Source organism: Nannospalax galili, unplaced genomic scaffold (genome assembly GCF_000622305.1).
Source record: "Nannospalax galili isolate Female #2095 unplaced genomic scaffold, S.galili_v1.0 scaffold2415, whole genome shotgun sequence".
Taxonomy (NCBI): Eukaryota; Metazoa; Chordata; class Mammalia; order Rodentia; family Spalacidae; genus Nannospalax; species Nannospalax galili.
In genome coordinates, this window is record NW_008336309.1 from 306889 (window position 1) to 324214 (window position 17326).

General features: G+C 40.2%; 1 protein-coding gene across 1 annotated transcript in view; it reads left to right on the forward strand.

Annotated features, from left to right (window-relative positions):
• Positions 1-16664, forward strand: part of Dapl1 (death associated protein like 1) — a 28411-nt gene extending 11747 nt beyond the window's left edge. Inside the window, exons 2-4 of the mRNA XM_008831020.2 lie at positions 1484-1571; positions 4618-4678; positions 16377-16664. Of these exons, the coding sequence (XP_008829242.1) occupies positions 1484-1571; positions 4618-4678; positions 16377-16493 (266 nt within the window). The 3' untranslated portion in view covers positions 16494-16664. The remainder of the gene's footprint in view (positions 1-1483; positions 1572-4617; positions 4679-16376) is intronic.
• The last annotated feature ends 662 nt before the right edge of the window (positions 16665-17326 follow it).

A 17326-nucleotide genomic window follows, 5' to 3' on the forward strand; every position in this document is an offset into this window, starting at 1 on the left:
TACATGTAGAAGCAGGTGGGCAAAATAATGGCAACAATGAAAAGTAAAGGCCTGATGCCAGGCTTCAACTTACCCCAGGGGCCCAAGTAAGGGGCCCAAGGGCTTCAGCAGCAGCGTCTCCATGCCTGTTTTAGTATATGAATAAAAAAGGATATTTATTGTAGCATCATTTGTGATGACAATGAATAGAAATGTGTGAAATGCCTAGCACTAGCAAACTGGCTAAGCAAATGCAGAATGTTTTCATAATGGAATTGCAAAGCAGATGTTAAAAAGAAAGACACACAGATATGGATACATAAATATAGAACTGTCTCCAAAATGTATGGTTAAGTGAAAAAGTTAACCAGGTTCAGATCAATGGGTAGTTTATGCTACAAATAATGCATATAATATCTGTGGATGAAGACATAGGGACCTTGTCACTTAGAGGTTGGAAAAGGATGGTGGGGAGTCGCAAGCCTGTTATACTTTTTGATTGTGTTCCTTTTTGATTCCCTGCATGTAAGAACATCCAAAAATATTACATAGTTTTTTACAGGAACAGTGATAGAGTAGGTTCACAAAGCATTGAGAAATGGGCCTTCTTTATTTTCACTTTATTGGAACAAGTTTCGGAAAACTGCCCATGTGGCGTTTCCATAAAAAGAATTAACAGGTTCAAACAAATCAATGTCCATTTAGCTGCTTCTCGTTTGAGCTTGTCAGATTTTAGATGTGCAGATTTCCTGGGAACAGAGAAAAGCATTTGCTTTGACTTGCAATCTGAAGTGGGTTGTTCCTTACAAAAGTTGATTTCAGCTGACATTGTTAAACACTTGAATTGCTGTTAGGTCATCTGTAGCCTAATTAACACTAATTGATCTCTTGAATGGCAGGACTATTAATACAGTTTAATTACTCATTAGAACCTCAGAGCTCAGGCAGCATGGAGACTGGGGTCTGGGATGAAGGTGGCTAGCCCCGGGAATCCAAAGCACCTCATTTGAATTAAATGTCTGTTAGCACTGTGCCATGACTTTTGGCTCATCTCTCAGAATCTGGCTTTTGAAAGCCTCCGTTGAAAAAAAAATAAAGTGCAAGCCATGCAAAAGCTTTACTCTTGTGGGAAAACAGAGGGTCACATTGTAATTGTGAGTTGCTGTCTTGAAGAATGTAATTGGTTTGATAATAAGAAAAAGTGTTTTTCAGAGAAATGCCTAAGGGAACATGTTACTCCCCCCAAGTCTAAGGTGGAACCTGGTTTTCCAATCTTGGTTCCACCTCTCTACAAAAAAGTAGGCCTCAGCCTTCCCCCCACCCTGTCCCATTTTCTTGGGTGGATTTTGTTTTGTTTTGTTTTTTTCCTTTTTTCTTTCATTGTGTTGTTTTAGATAAAAGTTAGATTTTTTTAATATAAATTTGAAAATTCTCATCAGATCTAAAGTCATATCTTGAATAACAAAGCTGTTCTAACTTCTATATTGGTGCCTATTGTTTACAGTAAAAGCTGGAGGAATGCGAATTTCCAAAAAGCAAGAAATGGGCATTTTGGAGAGACACACCAAAAAAACAGGATTAGAGAAAACAAGGTAGGGATTGCTGATGGCTCTGTCTCTACATGTTATTTTATGTCCCATGCCTTTGGAAGGGGGAGCCAGGCTGGGTCAGGGGTGAGCATTAGGATGGGTGCTGATTCCAGAGATGGGATGGCTGCCAACCAGAAGGTTTGCTAGGGCCCCATCCCTATCCATCCTCCTCTCTGAAACCACCCAGCTACCTCCTACCAACAAACTGTAGTCCTAAATGCACTGGAAACTGATACACATTCCCTCATCATATTTTCAAATCAGCCTTTAAAATATTATGCCTCCACTGGCCTTGCTTTTGCAATGTACTTTATGTTGAAGTAAATCCCCTAAACTAAAAATAAACATCTTTTAAGTTTTTTAATTCACCATTAAGTTATTTAAGAAACCAATAGCCACTATATCTGGCATGGCTGGAAGGCATACAGGTACAGAGGCTGGTTTCTCCCTGCTTTTTCCACCTTGACTTTGACACCGAAGTTCCCAGAACCAAACTGAGGTATAGGTCAGTGTATCCTATACACAAATGAATCAACCACACTAATACTTTCTTAAGGAAAATTAGTACATTTGGAAAAGGTATTAACCTATTGCCCTGATTCCTCCAAGTAGCCTAATGAGGGATGCTTCTGGGATTATCAGCTTTAAGATGGTTGCCATAAAGCAATGAGCAAATTATTCAAAAGGAGTTGATGAAAGAATGCTCAAGACACCTGCTTAAAGCATACAAAGAAAATGTGGAGGGAAACAGACTACTATTCCTTTGACCCTTTTATATAAACTGGGGGGGAGGTTGCATATGTATGTGTGTGTGGTATGTATGTATGTGCGTGCTCCTTCGTGTGAAGGCCCAAAAGTGGCATCTGTCATTCTTCCTTAATCATTCTCCACTTTATTTGTTGGCTCACTAACTTGGCCACTAGAGCTAGCCAGCTTCCCTGAGAGATCCGCTGTCTCTGCCTCTGGAGTGCTCGGATTACAGGTGAGCTGCTATGCCCAGTTGGCTCTTTGTGGGGTCTGAGATCCAAACATAGTTCTCATGCTTGATGGCATGCACTTTTTATCTGTCTCCTCAGCCCCCACATAGAATTCTTTTTAAATTACTTTTCAAGTTTCTTTTCCAATATCTGGAAGGGATTTTATTTTATTTTTATTTGTTTAAATTTTTTTTTTTTGCTTTATGTGTATGCATGTATTCCATGTATATATGCAAGTGTACCCATGTTGGTCATGCAGTACCTGAGGAGCATGGAAGAGGGCATCAGATCCCCTGGAACCGGAGTCAAAGGACAGTTGTTAGCTGGTAGGATTTGAATTCAGGTCTTCTGCAAGAATAGCCAGTGTTCTTAACCACTGAGCCATTTATCCAGTCCCTGGATTTTTTTTTTTTTAAGTGTGTGAGTTTTCTGCCTGCATGTGTGTAGGTACACCTGTGCATACAATGCCTGTGGAGGCCAGAAGCGGGCATCAGATCCCCTGGAATTAGAGTTATGGATGGTTGTTAGCCACTATGTCGGTGCTGGGAACTGAATCTGGGTCCTTTGCAAAAGCAGCCAGTGCTCCTACCAGCTAAGTCATCTCTCCAGACCCTGGGAGGAAATATTTTTAAGGGTTTCACACCACACACACACACACACACACACACACACACACGCACGCACGCACGCACGCACGCACGCACACACACACACACACACACACACACACACGAATGAAATACTGATTGGCACCCATGAGCAACAAGTCACTTCTGATTCCATGATGAAAGTGAGGCTGTAAATCCTTAAGAGTGAGGGCCACACATTTTTCATCTCCTCACCCAGCCCAGGACAGTTCTCAGGATAGTCAGTACATGCTGCAAATGGTATCAAACTTCATGAATCACAAGCTGATTGACATAGGAAGCTTGTTTTGTTCTAAAGTAAGGCAAACATACAGCTGGTTTACTGTTACGCCAGTTACTATGCCTGAGCCAGGGGCTCAGACACCAAAGAATCTTTTAATGGGCAGCCTGTGGAGCGGTCATTCATTTCTCTGCACCTCAGAAGAATATAACTCCTCATTAACCCTCACCTCACCCAAACAATGTGGGCAAGGAGCTAGTTAGAGAATAAGTTGGTGATTAGAACTTCTGCCCAGACTTCTAGGGACACATTCAGGTTATGGGAGACCTGTAGCTTATAGGACTGGGGGAGAGGACAAGAATTTTTTTTTTCTTAAATAACTGAAATGACAAGTATGAAATGTCTTGGACTACTCCCAGGGCCTGGGAAGGAGCCAGTGTCCTGAGAACCCCTGAGGTGTAAGTGCTTCCCCTCCACTGTGAATCCTCTGTGGTTCATGCCTCCTCCTCAGTGTGTACGCAGACTCTGCCAGCTCTGCTTTACGGACAAACGCTTCTTAGAGAATAGCTTTAAAAACACATACCACAGGAAACACATCTCTAACAATCCTCAGTCTCTGTCCATTCCTTAATAACTGTGACCAACCAACATAAACCATCCAGAAAGAAACATGCCAAGCACTGAGCTTCATTGAAGACATTGTACTGTGGACTTAGCCCTGACTGAAACATTCCTACAAAATAATCTGGCCTCAGAGAAAGAGGCCATGAGACAGCACACGCTGTAGATGACTTATTTTATGAACTCCAAAGACAAAACTGATCTATGGGGCTTTATATCAGAGTACTGGTTATTCCCAGAGGCTAGTCATTAGACAAATATTTTCAGCTTATGAATATTCTATGAGCTATATGCTTATAATATGTGCATCTAATGCATTAATTTATACTTCAATGAAAAAAAACAATTATAGTGGCATCTTGGTCTACAAAGTTTAAATGTGGGTTCTAAGGATCCTCATGTTTGTACAGTAAGTGCTTTACTCACTGAAACATCTCCCCAACAAAGGGGTAATTTTGGGAGCAGGGACGTACTGAGAATTAGATCTAAGGCTTTGTGCATGCCAGGCAAGCACTCTACCACTGAACTATATACTCAGCCCCAAGTTTTTGAATCTTATTTGAAGTTTCTTTTCATTCTCACAGTGCCATTGCAAATGTTGCCAAAATACAGATGTTGGATGCTCTGAACGACACACTTGACAAGGTGAGCCAAGCATGAGATGAATCAGACAATGTTCCAACTCCGTATTTATCTAATGGATCAAGTTGTTCATATGAGCAAGCAGAGGACCACTGAGATTTTCCCAGCCCAGTCATTTGATGTCCTTGTGAAAAATTGATCTGTTCTCAGTCAGGGAAACATAAAATAGTTGGAACGAGAAGAGCTGTTTCCCCAAATTCCTAAAGTGTCTAGTTAATAAATCATTTCAAAAACAAGGTAGGAGATAAAGTCAGAGCCTGATGCTGAGCTGGCAGAACTTTCTTTTGACCTTCAAAATATTTCTCAGAGCCATGGCATATTTTTACAAGAGGCAGCCTATGTGTTGAGACTTCAGCAGTTTTTGGCCTTCGTCCCCACCCCAGCAGTCCCAAAGGAAATACTTGAAGAGATGTTGGGCAGTACAGCGCTGTGTGGTTTGGGGCTGGAGGCAAGCTGGACACCAGCTGGGTCTATTAAGCAAAGTGTATTTATAAAGGTAGTTGGCCATTGCTATTTTTACTTCTAGACCCTGAATTTCTTCCAAGTAACTCAAACAGCTCAAACAAAAGCCACATCGGGTAAACAGTACTTTGGGATTTTAGAATCAATTGTTTTGTTTTTTTCCCTAATTTTTGTAGATAAGTTTTAGTGAGCCTTTATCTCCAGGAGACAAGTGCCTTGTATTCAAGGCAATAAAAGATGTTCTTTCTTCTACTCCTACATTAACTGAAGGAACATGATAGGGTTGCCTCTGTTTCAAAAAGACTTGCAGTTCTAAAAGTTTCTAATTTCTCCACATTTCTGAGAATCATTCATTTCATCTGAAATAAACCAAGAGACAGTTATCAGGAAAAAAGACCTATATGTTTATTGCATGCCCAAGGGGCTTAACAAGGAAGAAAGGTGAGTGCCCAATAGCACACTGAGGCTTAGGAGCGTATCCACTTGCCACATATGAGGAAAGGAAATGGAGAAAAAGTCAGAGTGAGAATAAATAATGTTTAGGAGACATGAATGGGCCTGAACAGATAACGGCTTAAGACTAAGTCTGCCTGAGCTCTGGGTGTGGGTCAACTCTTGTCTTCCTTCCTAAGATCATTTCCTGGTTGATCAGTGTCTGGGATAGGGATTCTGGAGAGTCTAGCCTCTTGGCAGAAAGAGGGTCTTCAGAGAAAACCCCTCCTGCACCCACTGCCTTCTAGGCTCTTTCAGTGTGGGGAATCCATGTGTCAAAGTGCCATACTTTAAGATATTGTGTTACCAAAATCAGGGTCTGTGGATCATTAGCTCAGCTCTAGAAAAATATTAGACTAGACACTGTGCACTTGGCTTCTGGGGGTAACCATTTGGCACTGTCCCCACTTAGTATCTGCATGGCACTGAGCAAGTAACCTATGCTATACCCCCGTTTTCCTCAGTTGTGAAACAGGAATACATAGCTTTCAGGGTTGTTGTGGGGGGTAAGTGAATTCACAAGCACGAAGCTCTCAGGACAGTACCTGGTACAGAGTGATCTCTTAGAGCTCTCTGTTAGTTTTCAGACTGCTGGCTCCATGGCAGTGAAATGAGAAAGTGTATATAAAGTACATGATGTTACAGGGTGGGTTGGACGGGCAAGCTCTTAACCGTAAGCTACAGCAACAGTCTTCTAACATGATGGACTTGGTTCTCCATTCAGGTAGACTTGGGTAGGGTCAAAAGTAACTGAGACTTCCTAGCTTCAGAAGCAAGGCTCGTGGATTATGACCTGCCAGGAGAACACCAGCTGCCTGCTCCCGCATCTCCCATTCTTGCTCTTTCCTGTCCACTGAATACTTTACCCTCAAGGCAGGTTATAAATACAACTGAATAGAACAGACACATCCTCTAAGATGCATGTTAACTCAAAATAAACTGCCAATAAGCTGCCAATAACTCTTCAACTAAGATTGGAGTGTGTTGCCCATTTCCACAGTTCTGTGCTGGGGTTTTGTCTGCTTGAGTTTGCATAGGTCTTGTGCATTCTGACACCATTTCTGTAGGTTCATATTAGCAAAGTTCTAGGAGCTTGTAGTACTCTAATTCCATATGGTCATACACCTCCTCCAATTATGGTTATTAGACACCCAAGAAAGTTAGTTACACCAGTCTTGTGCTTTTAATTACTTTCACCTTATTTTTTAAGACACTATATCACTGAACTTGGAGCTTACCAATTCATCTAGTTTGGCTGGGTAGTTAGCTCCAGGGATCCACTTTTCTTCACCACCTCAGGGTTGAGATTACAGGAACACACTATCCCACCTGGCTTATTACATGGGTACTGGAGATCCAACTGAGCTATCTCCCAGACCCATTTGCCCATTTGTTGATTGAATGATTTGGATGAGGGGATTGGTGTTTAATTTTTTGTCTTTGTAGATTCTAAATATTAATCCCTGTATAAACTGTAGAGCTGGAAGAGATTTTTCTCCCATTCTTCGGCCTGTCTCTTCACTCTGCTAATTGTTTCGTCATGCAGAGGCTTCGTAATCTCGTACAATCCTACTTGTCAATTCTTGGTATTATTTCCTGAGCTAATGTAGTCCTTTTCATAAAGCTCCTGCCTACACCTTTATCTTCAAGCGTTTTTCCCTACCAATCTCTAAGCTTCCAGTCTTACTTTAAGACTTTTTGGCCCATTTTGAGTTGATTTTTGTATAAGGTGACAGAAAGAGATCCGTTGTGTTCTTCCACCACCATTTGTTGAAGAGTCTGTCTTTTAAATGTATGTTTTTTATATCTTTGTCCAAAATTAGGTACTGTGGGTTTATTTCTGTGTCCTCTATTCTTCCCATTGTCTCTATGTTTTGTGCCACTACCATGCTTGTTTGGTTACTATAGTTCTGGATTATAATTTGAAGCCAAATATTATGATACCTCCAGCATTTGCTCTTTCTGTTTTTAGGATTCCTTTGATGTGAGATCTTTTGTGCTTCCATATGAAAAAAATTTTTTAAAAAACTTTTTTAGACAGGTCTGACTATGTAGCCCAGGCTGGCCTGGAACACCTATGTAGACCACGCTGGCCTCAAACTCACAGAGATCTGCCTGCCTCATACAAACTTTAGGATTGATTTTTTTTATTTATTATTTTTATCTTGTGTGTATGAGTGTAAGTGCACCTCTGTCATGCAATGCCCACAGAGGTCAGAAAAAGGTGTCAGATCCCCTGGATCTAGAGTTACATATGGTTGTTAGTTGCCATGTGGATGCTGGGAATTGAACCCAGGTCCTCTGAAAGAGCAGTCAGTGCTCTTAACTGCTGAGCCATCTCTCCAGCCCCTAGGACTAATTTCTTATAGTTCTGTGAAGAATACATTGAGATTTTTGCTGAAAATTGCACTGAATTCATAGATGGTTTTCAATAACAAACCATTTTCACAATATTAATTTGGTTGATCCATGTGCGTGGAAAGTCTTCCTATCTCCTAGTGTCTATTCTAATTTCTTCCTTTAGTATTTTAGTTGTTATTATAGTTTACTGTATTCTTAGTATTTTATTTATTAACCACCTCTTTGGTTAATTTATTTCAAAGTATTTTATAACTATTATGAATAGGATTCTTCCTTCTGATTTCTTTTTTTAGCAAGTTCATTATTATATAGAAACGTTACTGATTTTTATATGTTGATTTTGTATCCTTTCTACTAAAGGTTTTCTGGTAGACTTTAGAGTCTAGGTCCTCTACAAACAGTCATCATTTGACTTCTTCCTTTCCTTTTATTTCCTTCTCTTGCATTATTCTGGCAGAAACTTCAAGTGCTATACCAATTATACATGAAGAGAGGGGACATCTTTGTCTCATTCTTGCTTTTGAAAGAGATGCTTCAATTTTTCTATACCTTGATTTTTTAAAAAGCTACAATCTACACAGCTGATACAAAGGAAGAACTAAAAGACGTAAAATACTTACACCTTGTGTCAATTTCCCCCTGTACTACAATGATTCCCCACCCATACTATATATTGCCATGGAGGCCTAAGACTATACAGTTGGTCAGAGGAAATACAGCAGCAGAACTGAGGGTCATAGCTGTGCATTTGTCAATATCCATTCTTGCTCTCAACTATAGTTATGACTAGTCCCAAGAACCCACTGATTCAAGAATGTAAGAGTCTAAGACGACCCCTTTCCATAGGGCTTCATCAACCATTCAGTCATAGTAGAAAACGTGTACTTGTCTACCAATCCAGGGTTTAAGATTTAGGAAATTGAAAGCAGTCCACAAAGGGTTGGGATTATACAAAAGTAGGGAACATCCTGAACTTTCTCCTCCAACTCTTCCCCACGTAGACTTCTTTCTTCTTCACACCCTAATTCTCCCTCTTCTCTTCATTCCCACCCACCTCTCCATCGCTAGAGATTATCATCCAGTGGTTACACACATAGCATGATATTCCTGCAGGAAAGGTGTTGTGTAACCTGAAAGCTGCCTGTACTAAAATCTGGGCGACTTGGTCTTCACTAAGTTCCACTGACCACTTAGAGAGTATTTGACCTTTGAGATGTTACATAGCTCCTTGGAGATTTTTGGTTGCTCATGTACTTAAAAAAAAAAAATTAAGATGGGAATGAAAAAAAGATACTGCCAAATATATTGATTCTTGGGACAGTCGTAGAAGTTAAATTTGATGATAGTTGTAACGCTTCTCAGATACAAAATTATCCAGTTAAAACAATGACATCGTTGGGTTATGTAGAGGTGAGATGTTGGAGCCTGATTAAAGTTAGGTAACTTTTCCCAAGTTGCCAGCTTAGGGTCACCATTGGCCGAAGTCATCCAGCTGCCTGTGAAATGGGATCCTGCCTAAAGAAAACTATCAAAGGTGTCTGTGAAATTAAGATGGTTCCTCTTGTTCTACAGAATAGCATCTCTGGAGGAGTATCCTTGAATTTCATCGATGTGACGTGCATGTTTTGTTTTAAGCACTTTGCTTAATAAGGTGTGGAAATTTAAGTGCCAGCATTGGAGCTGGAAGTTAACACCCTGAAAAGACTAATGGGAATGCTGGCAGTGTTCTTGCTGCTGAACCTCAGGCACTAAAGCAAAACCTGCCACTGATTTTCTTCCATCTAGAGTTTCTTTCACAGCTGCAGTCGTAAAACTTTTGTAACACTTCTTTTGCTATATTCCTGAGACTAAAAATACAGGTTTTGAGTTCACAGGTATCCACAATGAAGGCAAATTCTCAATGTGGGAGTTTCTCCTGATCTGCTTTTCTAATTCAGTATGTCATGTAATGTCACTGTAATGAAGCCACGAGACAGAATCCATATATGGACACACATACACATACACACACTACACTCGCACACACATCACACTTGTACATCCCTTGAATTCTTCCTCTTGTAGTGTTCTATTAGATACCATTACCTTAATGAATCAGACAAGAAACAAGTTTCATTCTACATACACTCTCATTTTGCAATGACTAGTGATGAAAATTCCAAAACTTTCCCAAAGTTAAGATACCAGACTAAAACACAGATGGTTGCAAGTTGTACTTTAGAAAATGATTTCTATTTGTTTGTAGTTCAGATTTTAAAATAAATTTCCAATGATATAAAATCTATAACAAAGATTTGGTACACTTGAGAACTGACCATTTTAATTTATGGTCTCATGTAGCCCACACTAGCCTTAAACCCTTGATCCTCCTGACTCTATCTCCTAAGTGCCGAGATCACAGGCATGTCCCATCACAGTCAGCTGAGGTTCTCTACCCACAACTTCAACCCTTCTACAACAGAATATTCCTGACTGACAGGGATAGGGATATGAAAAGGGAATTTAACTCTTTGTCATCATAGTCTTTTCTTCACCATGTAAAGAATTACTAGACAAGAAGTTTGCTGTCACAGCACACAGCCAAGGTTTATTGAAACATAAGCAACACTCCACACAGCAAAGCGATAGACATTCCAGAAGGGGAGGGGTCCAAAACTGGAGCACCCTCTACCTGCCTGGAGAGTCTGGGCTTTTATATTCTGTGGGGTAGGAGGTAGGACAGGCCTGGGCTCCCCTTTCCCCCTTTGGATTGGACAAGGGTAGGATACATGTTGGTTGGTTCACTCATATAAAAGCTGGAACCTCATTGGGTAGAGCAAGGACAGGAAACTTGAAATTCCCCACAAAGGAAGCCTGAGGGTGGAGGAAAAAAGCCCACTGAAAAAGCCAACTTTGGACAAGTCCTTGGAAGTAGACCATCTTAGATACAAGTGAGAGTAATTGAAACACAGCTGAATCTAGTCTGGGACTTCCTCCTCTGTCAGAGACCTCCTCCCTAGTGTGGGGTTTACTCTCCTGTCTGGGGCCTCCTCCCCTAACTAATTCAGACCTATCTCCTATTCTCCTTCAATATTTTTAAAAGTTGCTATGAAACGTTCCTGCTGACCCCAAAGCCTGCACACTTGTAGTTTAACAATTACAGGCAGTTTTTTTTTTTTTTAAGGCTTATTATCTTTACTAGATGTATTTGATTTTCTTCTCTTCTCCCCCAAATTTCCCAGACCAGCTTACAAATTGCAAAAGGCCTCTGTGGCCACCTCAGTCTCCCAATCATTCTAATCTGTGGCACTGCCCTCCTTAGAAACACTGAGCAGTGTTGTTTTTGTTTTTGTTTTTTTTTAAGCTTCACTTAAATGCCTTAGTTAAAATATAATCCTTGGGCTAAAGAAATGGCTCAGTGGTTAAGAGTCCTGGCTGCTCTTACAGGGGACCTGATTCCATTCCCAGTACCAGTGTCAAGGTTAACAACCGTTTCAGAGGATCTGACACCCTCTTCTGACCTCCACATGCGTTACATGCACATGGTGCACTTACACACCTGCACTCAAAACACTCATGCACATAAAATAAAAATAAATAAATCAAAAAACATTTTAATATATAAATCCTTAATATTTGTGCATTGATGGGCATGGAAAATGGCACAGCCACTATGGAAAATAATATAGCAATTCTTCAATAAGCTTGAAGGTAGGGACTTGAACAGACACTTGTACACCAGTGTTTATTGTAGCATCATTCACAAATGCAAAATACCCAGCATGTCTATGGATTGATGAATGGAGAAACACAATGTGGTATAAAATGGAATATTACCTTTAAAAGGAAAGAAATTTTGACACATGCTGTAACAGCAATGAATGAACCTTGAATGCCTTATGCTAAGTGAAAGAAGCCATACACAGATAACTAGTGCCTGAATTCTACTTATATGAGATGCCTAGAACAGTACAATTCATAGAAACTCATAGAGTAAATGGTGGTTGCCAGGGACTTGGGGAAGAAATGGAGAGTTATTGCTTAATGGGCACCAAGTTTCGGTTTGGAATGATAAAGTTCTAGAGATGAACAGTAGTTGTGATAGTGCAGCTATATGAATGAATCTAATGTTACTGAGCTGTAATACAACAAAAATGGATAAAATGATTGATTTTATGTCATATTTTATCACAATTTTTTAAATGACAAAAAAATGGAGTCCCCTAAAGTTTAGAGATTATTTAGAACATGACCAAATAACAAATTAGTGCTGAATTAAGAGGAAGTGAGCGCTGAGCTGTTCTCTCCTGTGGTCTCCTGTCTCCACCCATCACCTCTCACACCTAGAGAACAAGGGCCTACATGTGGCATTCCCCTTCCTGTCCCAACTTGCTGTCTTACCCCTCCTGTCTTGGCTAATTGCCCAGACCTCTGTTCCACCAGAGTCTCTTGTTTATTTCCTCGTTCACCCCTTTACCTTACATTTGACTCACCAGATTTTGTTCCTACCTGAAAATTTAAAATATGATCTAAACCTAACCTGAAATAATCTTTTTTTTTTTTTCAATGAAACTAAAGGTACTCAATCTGGAAACAAACTCCCGAAGTCGATGAGCCCTGAAATTTCCTTTCGGTTCTAATGTTTAAAGAAAAACAAAACAAAATATTCTTCCCTACTACACTATAAAATGCATGTCATATGCACTAATGGTAATTGCTCTGCCAAAGGGAAAAAAAGGTCTCAACTCTTTTTTCAGACTCTAAAGCAACCCTTATAACCAACACTGAATTATGTTAATTCATTCTGCTGGAACATCAGCCAGGGACCATCCTTGAGGTTAATTAGTATATAACTTGTGCCTACTCAATGTAAAAGACAAAATAGAAAAGTGCTTATAAGTAAAACATGACTAGGAATTCCCCATGATTCAGTCCCCCAGAGATAAGCTTTATAACAGGGCCCAGTATATTCTTCCAGTGTTGTTTTTTTAAGACTAAGAAGGACTTTTCAGACTCAAGTTTCACATGAAAGGTACTGCTATGAGCCACAGCTTGACAGGGATATTTGAGAAGAGGTGTAAGGCATATGTGGTTTCTCTGTTATGGAAGAACCCAAACAAGCCATAAACAATGTGATGCTTGGAGTAATGACAGTTTATCTCCTCTTTTACTTAATTTGAGTGTCAAAGCAAGGGCCTTTAACTTCAATAGTCATAAATTAAATGCCTGCTAAGCTAAGGCCCCATTTCCTCACTGACTGAGAGAGGTGTTCTTGAGGAACTTTTAGACAGTATTGATGGGCTGGAAAACCCAAATCTGGAACAAGACCAAAGGTCACTGAATCCAAACTCTCTTCCTAAGAAATCTATGTGCAAAGCACTCAGTGGCTTTGGCACCCTCCCCATCTTAAGCTGCCCTGAACATGAATTTCACAGGATTTTTTGGTCCATAGGAAATACCTCTTAATGTCAAAAAGTCTCAGTCTGTGCTGATTTAAATGCATGTAAGCCCAATATCTCACAGTTGACTAATGAGAACTTTTGTTACATGAAATTAATGTCATTCTTCAGTGTTCCTTCACCAGACTATTTGGATTGAACCAAGTGGAATCACTAATATGCTATTTGCTAAAAATTAAAATTTCATATGCACTGTCTTAATGAATAAATCGATGCTTCCTAACTTCTTTCAGAGGCTTTTTCTTTTTTTATCTTATAAAAATATATTTATTAATGTATTTATGTATTTATTTATTTTTATGTGTATGAGTGTTTTGCCTACATGTTTGTAAGTGCATCCAATGCCCATGGAAGCCAGAAGAGGGCATCAGATCCCCTGGGACTGGAGGGATGGTTGTTAGCCACCATGTGGGTTCTGGGAATCGAGCCTGGGTCCTTTCAAAGACCACTAAGTGCTCTTAAAGCAGAGCCATCTCTTTAGCCCCTTATTTCTGATCTTTTGAATTCTCCCCCCTCCTCAGAACCTTTCCTAATGTCCCCACATCCTTCTTATAATATAGGGGCCCATATCACAGAGACTAGTGTAGAATAATTGCTAATATTACAGAACACTAGTACTGATATAATTATTTCTGTTTTTCAAAATGTGACTTCAAAACAAATATAGAGCTTGGTGTGGTGGCACGTGCTTGTAATCCTAGCCCCTAGTAGGCTGGGGCAGTAGGATCATGAGTTTATACCCAGCCTAGACTTCATAGTGACGCTGTCTCAAAAACAAAGCAAAAGATTATCATATTCATATAAATCCACATATATATTATTTCTTTTCTCATATATATCATATATTCTTTTTTTAGTTTATTTTCATTGAATTTTTGTGTATTTCATACAGAACATCTCAATCAATATTAATCATATTTATACCCCTGTCCCCACCAGCACCCTCCTATAAGCCCTCCACTGGAGCCCATATATTCTGTGATCCCTTTTAAGGTTCACTGTTGTCAAGTCAGTGTCCCCAGATGTTCCCTAGTGCAAGTCCATCCACTGAGGTCTAGTCAGCCTATCTAGAGTCCCTTGTTTCAGGAAGATCAGCTCTTCTTCACCTAGCAACAATCAGTTGCCAATATTTCTTCAGATAAGATTGGGGCCTGCTGTTCATTTTCCCAGCTCTATACTGGGTTTTAGTCTACCTGAGTTTGCATGGGACTTGTGTATGCTGACACCATTGTCATAGAATTATATGAGCAGATTCCCAGGAGTTTGTAAGACTCAGTTTCCTCCATAGCTCTTACAATCTTTCTGCCCCTTCTTCTGAGATGGTCCCTGAGCCTTGGGTGGGTATAGTTTAATAAAGGAGTCCTATTCAAGGACCAGCATTCAGCAGGCTCTTGATCTCTATACTTTCGCCATTTGTTAACTTTTGTGTTCCTGGCCCTCCACTGAATGAGGGATCTTCATTAATGAGAACTGAGAGATTCATTAGTGTCTTCTTTACCCCTGTTCTGTGCTCCATGAGCCTTAGGTATAGAGGTTTCATTGTAGATGTGTCATTTAGGACTGGGCAATTCATACACAATGTCCTTGTATGACTAGTTGTGGTACTTGGTAATAGTCTCCAACTAGTGTAAGATCTATGACCACTCTAGCCACGTGTATTTGTTTATGTTTATAGTACCACACTTGAGTTTCCTTCCACTGAGTAGGATTTTAGTCCAATTAAGCAGCTGTTGATTGCCCCCAAGATAAAAGTGACACTACTGCACATATATATTGTATGCTGTGTTAGCCATTGATGTGGTTATTTGGTCTTGAAGCTGGTGTTGGACTACCGATTAATGTTTTCCCTTGGTACCTTCATAGCACTCTCCAAAGCTATGAGAGGTAGCCTTCAGGGGAGGTGGTTTCAGGTCAGTTCCAACTCTAGCGCTCCAAATCCTGTGTCTGAATTATGTCCTGTCTTCAGCAATAGGGTCTCACCTTCAAGTTCTGGGAGGTCATCAAGGGCATAGCCTGAGTAATTTCAGGAGTCTTTTGGACCACCCTGGCCAACAAATCAAAGGAAGGTTTCTCCCGTCTGGCACTATTTCTTGTTATGTAGCCTTTAGCTATACACATGGACCCATGGAGAAATTATGTGTAGTCTGTCATTAGATTGTTGGAGTAATATGATTCCCTCTTGGGTTTTTTTTATTTTTTATATTTATTTTATGTGTATGACTGTATTGCCTGCATGTGAGTGCACCCGTGTCATGCAGTGCCGCGGAGGTCAGAAGAGGGCTTTGGATTCCCTGGAACTGGAGTTAAGGATGGTTTGTAGCCACCATGTGGGTGCTGGGAATCGAACCTGGGTCCTCTGCAAGAGCAGTCAGTGCTCTTAACCGCTGAGCCATCTCTCCAGCCCCTCCTCTTGTTTTTAAAAACTAGGCATCATTTATCTCTCCTTTCTCTCTCACTATCTAACCCATTCACCATGGTTATTTTCTTTTTTAAAAAAATATTTCATTTATTATTATTTTATGTATATGAGTGTATTGCCCACATGTAAGTGCACCCATGTCATGCAATGCCCGAGGAGGTCTGAAGAGGGTGTTGGATTCCTCTAGAACTGGAGTTAACAGACAGTCGTTAGCTGCCGTGTGGGTGCTGGGAATTGAACCCAGGTCTTCTGCAAGAGCAGCCAGTGCTCTTAATCACTGAGCCATATCTCCAGCCCCATCATGTATTCTTATAATTACAAAAATTAAAACCACATTAATGACAATAACAACAATTTAACACTTACTCTTGTGGACTGAGGACTGGAAGTGCTATGGAAGAAAGAAATTATCAAAGAAATAAAGAACTTCTGAAATCCCCTGGCCAACTACATTGTTTCCTACTACTTTAATATTTCATGACCAAAAAGATTCAATATGCTTACTTCCTCTTCCCTTCTCGCCTTTTAGCTCAACCATAAATTTCCAGCAACAGTTCACATGGCACATCAAAAACCCACGCCTGCTCTGGAGAAGGCCCCTCCGCTGAAAAGGATCTACATGATTCAGCAGCCTCGGAAATGTTAAGCCAGGATATAAAATGCAGCATTTGGCCAACTTCCTCAAGCATCTGACAGCTTAGCAAAAAGGACCAACACTTTCTTAGGCCTACTATATTCGCTTGGTAAATAAAACAGCTTTTGTATCTTCCTTTTTCACTTTAGATAATAAAAATTCCAAAATTGTAAATCTAATACATTCCTGAACTTCTTTTCAGTCCATATCAGGATCCCACTGATACTTGTATATGTAACTCTGTAGAGTAACTGAACAATGCAGAATGCCTACTTCACTCTGCCACCTGGGTCAGTGCTTACCTCCTGAATGCTGACTTTGAGTTATTGCACATATGCTTGGGTCTCCTTGTAGGCAAAGATTAGAGAGAACCACATTGAGTTTTGCAAACACAAAATTCTATGCAAATGTAAGGAGTACTTCTCAATTTATCTGTCTTAGGATGGTCAAGTTTTTACTTGAAGTGAAATGTCTTTCTTAGTTTCTCAAAAAAAATACATAGTTTTGGAGGTTCAAAAAGAGAAAGGAAAATAATTAAATGGATTACAAACATATTTTTCTCTTCCAAGGAATCAAAGATGGAAGGTAATTTGACTACAGGCATATTCTCTTCCAAAGATAGTTTCAGCCGATTTGCTGAGTCTCCCAAAAAGCTAATGCTCCAAACTGGGGAAGATCATGAAACTATAGTTCACTGTAGTTGACCACCTTCAAGAGTGTGGTGAGAAAAGAAAGCTCTGCCATAACCAAGCCCTCCCTAGCTTTCCTACCCCTCCACCACACAGCGCACTTGCACTTGTACTCGGGCCATAAGGGGACAACTACATCCTTTCCTCACAGAAGGA